The 7,349-nt window shown below is 38.9% G+C and overlaps 1 protein-coding gene across 3 annotated transcripts; it reads left to right on the top strand.

Moving 5' to 3' along the window:
• Nucleotides 1-294: 294 nt before the first annotated feature.
• LOC136539155 (peptidyl-prolyl cis-trans isomerase FKBP53-like) lies at nt 295-6,627 on the top strand. 3 transcript variants are annotated; one of them, XM_066531099.1, is made up of 10 exons: nt 295-512; nt 656-706; nt 827-897; nt 3,521-3,714; nt 4,622-4,978; nt 5,066-5,204; nt 5,486-5,573; nt 5,661-5,702; nt 5,776-5,836; nt 5,944-6,627. In XM_066531099.1, exons 2-10 carry the CDS (start codon nt 694-696, stop codon nt 6,140-6,142), a joined length of 1,164 nt encoding a protein of 387 aa, XP_066387196.1. In that variant the 5' UTR covers nt 295-512; nt 656-693; the 3' UTR covers nt 6,143-6,627. The 3 variants fall into 3 exon arrangements, with proteins under 3 accessions (XP_066387196.1, XP_066387197.1, XP_066387195.1); XM_066531100.1 differs by having other exon boundaries at nt 609-706; nt 5,788-5,836; XM_066531098.1 differs by having other exon boundaries at nt 609-706.
• Nucleotides 6,628-7,349: the final 722 nt, after the last annotated feature.

Here is a 7,349-nt window from a genome sequence, read left to right as displayed (position 1 = left end):
AATAACTAATTGCACAGTTTGGTTGTAAATCACGAGACGAATCTTTTAAGCCTAGTTAGTCCATGATCGGACAAAGTTTGTTAAATACAAACGAAACGTGCTACAGTGTCCGGATTGCAAAAATTTGCAATCTAAACAAGGCCCCAGTTTATTGCAGCAATTCACCTCGTAAACCGTGCGTACAAGAGAGACAACCAGTCAACCACGAGTGCACTACCGGTACCGGAGTACTCCTAGCAAATATCGCAAATGCTACTAGTATAATAGCCAGGTAGTAGCCGACTCTTCGCCTTCCGCGTTCGCGACTCCCGTGCCCTTCCGCCGCGCGGCCGCGACTCCGCCTTCCTGCGCGAGTGAGCGACTCCCGTGCGAGGCTGCGAGCAGCGAGCTATCCCGTGCGTCTTGGTGATCTTCGCGAATCGCGACTCCCGTGCGAGTGCGAGCGGCCGGCGGCCGGCGGCATCCACTTCCGTCTGTTCCTGGCTTCCTGCTCCTGGTCTTCGTATACGGAGGTAAGAATGAAGAAACTGGCCCTAAGCGGCTAAGCCCCCCTAATCAATATTTGCTCTTGTCCCCAATCTTTATTTTTACTTCTTTATTTAATTTAGACTGTTTTGGTGCTGGATACCATCGCCACCTCGTTGGCTCCTCCCAGTCCCAGCTCCCAGCAACCTCCGATCCGATCGAGAACGCATGGCCTTCTGGGGTAAGGACTCCAATCACCAGCTAACTTTCCATCGCCGATCAATTTTTTTTACTCCACCGCGAGTCTATCCATAGCCTGATCCATCTTTTTTTTCTTCTGAATCTTTCTCATGCTTTGCAGCTGTGGAGGTGAAGCCTGGCGAGCCGTACGTCCATGAGTCCTCCCGCCGAGGCCGCCTCCGCATCACCCAGGTGATGAACGAAACCCCCGCCCCCCTCTTCTCTCTCATACACAGATGACCAAGAAACGTATCTTTGTTTCACTGGTCACAGTGCGAATGTGCGATAGGTACACGATTAATTCAGTCGAGCAAGCTCGTGTAGTTCTTATCCCTGCGAGTATGATTTCCCTTTAATTACTCTCAACTCAAGGTTCCGGCCTTCCGGGTCTTTGTTTAATTGTTGTGATTGTGGTTGTGCTTCTAGTGAATAATTTATTTGACTAGGTTGTTTCAAAGTATTTAACCATTGGTGAAAGAGTTTGGATTTTATACCCACAGCATTTAACTATTAGACATGGTTCCACTTTATGTTTAGAAATGCAGTGATAAGGGCATAGGGCTGGGGTACCATTCAATAAACTACACGAAAGTTAAGAGGTTCTGTCACTACTAATTTCAGTACTATGCTTATGCTGATATCAAGATTCCTGGTCTTGTTTAACAATTGGGTTCATAAAGTTGCATCTTTTCTTGTTCTGGTTCCCAGGTGTACCAGGTTCCTAGTCACTGCCTCCAAGGATTAGTTTACATTAGTAGGCTACCTCAAAGTATTTTACTGCAATTGATGCTATTTGATAGTGAAGAGGACATAGCCAATCTTTGCGCACAGTTGTGATCATCGCCTAAAAATAGTTTGCCTTGGACACTGTAAAGTATTGAGTGCATCACTACAGTCAAACTGCGCCCCTTACTTCCTCCTACATACATTCTGATGTCCTCTGCTTTCAAGGCACTGATTGCCCCACTTTAGTACAACCAGTGCACCATAGAACACTCTGCATAGAAATAGGAAATATGATTGTAAGTAGTTTCAGGTTTCACTTTCAGCATAATGTTCCAGAATCCAAAACAATGATGTCTATTTGGGAAAGAAACTAAGAGGAGAGTTGAGACTAAAGTATACTAATATAAACTTCATTGTTTGAAGGCACCAAACTACCGAATAAAATTTGGAATTTGTGATATCAAACTCTGCAAATAAACTGAAAATTTGTCAATAGGAAGTGGTCATCACTCTTTTGTCTTGGCAACTGCTATTTGTACCATACTTTTTTTCTGCCCATCTTAAATCTGTTACCCTTCCAGTTTGCACTTGCTCTGAAATATTTTTTATATGCTGAAAGATGCATTTTACATTTGTGTCAAATTACCCCTCCAATTCCAAAAGAACGCTGTTCAGGCTGCATCCTGTCTGACTTGTAAACTTCGGGAGCTAATATATGTTTTATCACCACTAGTGAAACCACATGTTGCCAAAATGACACTAGTCTATGCCAATGACAAATGAGGTTGGGTCTTACATGTCATTCACAGGCACAATGATATAATTTTTCGAGTCATATAATGGGCTCAACACATGAAAGATATTCGTAGATTTTGTAAACAAATGGTTTGAAATCTATTGAAAGTTTGAAACAGAATAACTGGTCGGTTAGTGTCAATGTCTAAAGCAGCATTCTTCTACTGGATGGATTCCCACCTATTGCATTTCATGCTTGCTGCAGTGTGCTTGCCAAATAAAATGTGTGATTTCTAGATTTACTTGCTTCTTTGTGTGTTCCTAACCTCAGATATGATAGGAGTTGTCCCTAAATATTCTTCTCAAGTCTTATGTAGTTTTAGTTACTGCTTAAATATCAATTTTATATGAGCTGGATAAAATCTTCGGCACTGACCTGTCAGATGAACCGATCTTTCACAACCATGTTAGTCATGCCTTTCAGATAATATATATTTAATTTAATGCGACTTGTTTGTATTAGAATGGTTTAGAGTTAGTTGGACTAGTATACACATGAGTGAAAGGATGTGGATGCTTGTGATAACGATTGCGACTTGTTTCTATTAAAATGGTTTACACTTAATCGGATTGGTATATATATGACAGTGACAGGATGTAAGATGCTTGTGATAAGAAATGGAGCCTGTGTCTATGAAGTAATAAGATTACTGTCCCCTTGTAATCAACAGATGAATATTGTATATATTCATTTAGTTCAGTGCATTCTTTGATTGATTTCCGTCTCCGTCTTCTGCCAGTGCTTGTGTTCTTATCTGTTCTTTTGCTGCATTTGGATGTCGTTCTTTCAAGAACCTTGTTTTAGGACATGTTTTATTCATTATTGATCGTTTTGTTTAATTGATGTAGCTGGTCAATCTGGTGTTGCTAATAACAAAATGTTTTTAGCATATCTAGTTATATTCTACAGATGCAGTAGAGAAAGGTTGCACCATGGAGGGCATGTGTTCTATTACTTGTCTCTTTTGTATCCAAAGCTTTATTTGTTCATTCAGTGGCTTAATAGATGATGTATGCTCTTAATCTGCAACTACAGGAAACCCCAGATAGCTTAGTTTTGTGGTACAATGCAAACAGATTAAAAAATGTGGATTTACCAGTAACATTACATGGAACATTTTCTATATTTGTGCCAATTCAAAACAATTTTAAAAACTTGGAAGCTATGCATGACAATTCATCAAAACACCTGCTATAGAAAATATTTTCTGCAATGTTTGCTATACAGAACATGTGCAATGTTTAAGAAACTCTTGATTACTAAAGCATGTTTCTTTTTTTGTGTATTTTTCAGGCTACACTAGGTAATCTTGAGAGTGTTGGTTGGAGCACCATAGAATGCAGTGTTGGTAGTATGATGCCTGTGAGGCTCTGCGCATTGAACTCTACATCGGGCATGTACAGATTAGACCTGGAATATGACGAGGAGCAAAATGTTGTTTTCTCTGTGATTGGGGATAGTTCAGTTCACCTGGCAGGATACTACAAGTAAGTATATATATTATTCTTGGTATTGTTTTACATTGTTCTGGTATAAACATCAAATCACTAGAGTTTTACATTGTTCAGTATTCTTGGTAGAGCAACATTTTCCATTGCACAAATCAAAAAGTACATTTCATGCGTAGTTTGCAAGGGGTGGGGGTGGCGCACTGTGCTTTAAGCTAAGGTATTGTTTTATTAATTTGGTCAGGTAATAGTTTGGCACTATGAAATTAGTACATTTTCAAGGTATTGAGTCTAACTGAATAGTAATTAAGTACTATTGATAAGACGGTAGGTCAGTTAAAGTTGTCGGTTTGCTTGTTTGTTTTGTCTTTACTTTTTCCTTTTTGCCACAACATGAAGGAAAAAAGAACTTCAACATATATGATGCTATAGTTGGTAAATCTAGATGGACAAGCACCAGTTCAATTTAATTATGTACTTATTTTATACATTAATGTACTAATATAGTATTTTTGTAGTTATTATCATACAGTCACATAAACTACACAACAGAGCCTTAGTTTTTTTGTTTGGGTGTAGCATATATATCGTTCAACACAGAAGACTTGTGTTAGGAATGGCCCAAAATGGTTGTGTATGCCTTTCCTAGTTCAAGATTGTTGCTTACCTGATATCTTTTAGAGCCTATGTACATGAAATTAATCAGATATAATTAGATTTACATTTGCGTGTAGCATATTATATCAGCACACAAGACTTGTGTTATGAATGGACCATAATGGTTGGATATGCCTTTCCTAGTTCAAGAGCTGTTGCTTACCTGTGATATCATTTAGAGTCTATATATATACATGAAATCAGTGAGATATAAATGGACCATAAGCTCTAAATCATGGTACTATCTTGATTTGTACTTATTTGTTGTGTATATGTTTTATCTCTGTAGGATCCCTGATGCTGCTGCCAACGTACAAGCTCTTGTAACACAAAGTCAAGAAGCTGATGATTGTGAAACCACACATGTTCACGGTATTGCACGGGAAACCACACATGTTCATGGTATTGCACAGGAACACAATGCTCTAGACACTGAAGTACATAATGATGGTACAAATCAAATGGTTGAGCAAGCTGGTATTAATGCTGCTGCCAACATAGACGCGCTTGTAACACAAAGTCAAGAAGATGATGATCATGAAACCACACATGCTCATGATATTGCACAGGGACACAATGCTCTAGAGACCAAAGTACATAATGATGGTCCAAATCAAATGGTTGGGCAATCTGGTCTTAACATGAAGTAAGGAATAAAACTGGTTGACTCATCTAGTATTTTTTTTCTCTTTCTAATTATTTATTTTCATAGTGTGTATGTTTCATTTTGTAGGATCTCTGATGAAGTATCCCTTGGTTCTGGGCATCGTCCAGTCTACAAAGAAGATGTAGGAGGTCCTATCGACGAGTTGAAAATAGATGAACTAAAATCGGGAGATTGTAATGCTGAAATAGCATCTGATGGGAAGGAGGTCATCCTCAACTCAACCTTAGTATATATTAACATTCATTAACTTGTATAATTTTTTGTGCATCTGATAGAATTGTATTAGATGTTTATAACAATGTCTAAGCTTTTTTTTAGCAAAGTCTTACCTCTTATAACAAATTAGAATCTCTCTCCCCTCTCTGTCCGTGCACAAAATTATTGATGACTACTCTTAAATAATACATCACAGTATGGGTAGTTTTTTATACATTCCTTGATCTGGGAAAAAGGAATACGTTAATGATTTTAAGGTTACTTGTGTAGGTTGAAGTGAAATATATTGGAATGCTGAAGGATGGGAAAGTTTTTGACTCTTCTGAAGGTCACCCTGCTACTTTCAAGTTCACGCTCGGTAAAAGATTGACAAAAGCTTTCATTTCTGTTCCATGTCTAATCCTTTAGATGATCACAACGTATATGCATATTCTGATGGTTTCAGGTGCTCACAAAGTAATTGCTGGATGGGAGCAAGGAATTCAGGGTTATAAGCATTCTTTACTAAAGCACACATCTCATCTTTATTTTTGTGGTAATTTGGTTGAAACCAGCTTGAGTTTGTCCTGTAGGCATGCGTGTCGGTGGGAAAAGGAAACTGACCATTCCTCCTGCTCTGGCGTGAGTCTCATTTCATTCACATGCTTCTTTTCTTTCATTAGAATATGCACGTTCATGTTTCATGCACATTTGTGGAAGGGAAAACTAAATTTGTGCTTATTTTTTAGGTATAAGGACAAACCACAAAAGAAGGCAAGACCAGACGAACCACAAAAGGAGACAATACCAGACGAACCACAAATGGAGATAATACCAGCTAACTCATGGCTTGTTTATGAAATTGAGTTACTTAGAGTGTCGGATCCTGGTGAAAAGAAACCTAAAAAGAAGAAGTCGAAGAGGTCTCGTTCGGTGAATCGTCACTAGATTGGAGCAGCAAATGATGTATTTTGGTTCCCTTTCAGATAGCACATCGCACTCAGTACAGACTAGAGTTCTTTTGATGTATTGTGGCATGGGGTATGTCGTTGGATGATGAACTTATTGACAAGTGACAACCACCCTTATCTAGGTATTTTGGTGGAGGATATGGCGTTGTATGACTGAACTGCACGTGTGCAAAGATAAACTGTGCTCTATGGGGGCTGTAAATGTGCTTGGAAGTTTGGCAGGCTCAGTAACCTTGTCCATGTGGTGAATCACTCTTGCAAGTTTATTTTAGTTAGGATGTATGTTTGCCTAGTTTTTCTTGTCAGTCCGTTGGGTTTACTTCAGATGATTTGGCTGTAGCTTTTTCTTGTTGTCAGTCCTTTGGATTTACTTCAGACAATTTGGATTATAGCCGTTGCATGATCAGAATTAACAAACATGTAGTTTCACTGTGAATTGTTCTTGAAAAATGCTGCATGATGTATCATGTTCCTATAATGGTTGCAGTAGTCCATTCAGGTTCTGTAGGCACAAAACTCGTAAAGGCTCAAAAAAGGTACGTAATATCTGTCTCCAGTACTGATATGCACAAGATCGGCAATAACTCTCAAGGTTCTTAGTTGAAGAAAAGAGTTGTTGAAATAAACTTGAAACCATTCCAGTATATATCTGGTTATATTCAGTTTGAAAATTGCTGATTTGCTCCGATTGATTCATTGAGGGAATCGGTAGGTTCCTGTATATTCAGATTCCTGGCAAATTCAACTATGGACCAGAAACCAAATTGTCGATTTGACTTAAACTTGAATTAAGATAAAATGGTTGAAACACTAAGTATCACAAAGATGGCAAATTGATCGGCGGATTACATTTATATATATTAATCCTTGTAATTGCAAAAGGTGCTTAAACTAGCTTCCACTCCTTGGGCAACAACTGATGACAAGGACAGAAACAACATCTATACTGGTAGCTTAGCCTGACGCCTAGACTACTGTCTACTGTATATACCGAACAAAAGTACTGAAATTATAGGCCAACATCTATCTAATATCTATACAGGTCGCTTAGCCTGATGCCTGAACTAGTCCTTACTGAACATATTGGTGCTGAAATTAGATCTGCTAGTAGGTAGGTAGCATCAACAAAAGTGCTGGAACCATCGTTCCAGGCTCCAAGCTCCTCCCTGATCGATCGCCATCAG

The sequence above is a fragment of the Miscanthus floridulus genome, chromosome 2 (assembly GCF_019320115.1).
Source record: "Miscanthus floridulus cultivar M001 chromosome 2, ASM1932011v1, whole genome shotgun sequence".
NCBI lineage: Eukaryota > Viridiplantae > Streptophyta > Magnoliopsida > Poales > Poaceae > Miscanthus > Miscanthus floridulus.
This window is presented reverse-complemented; position numbering and strand designations above follow the sequence as displayed.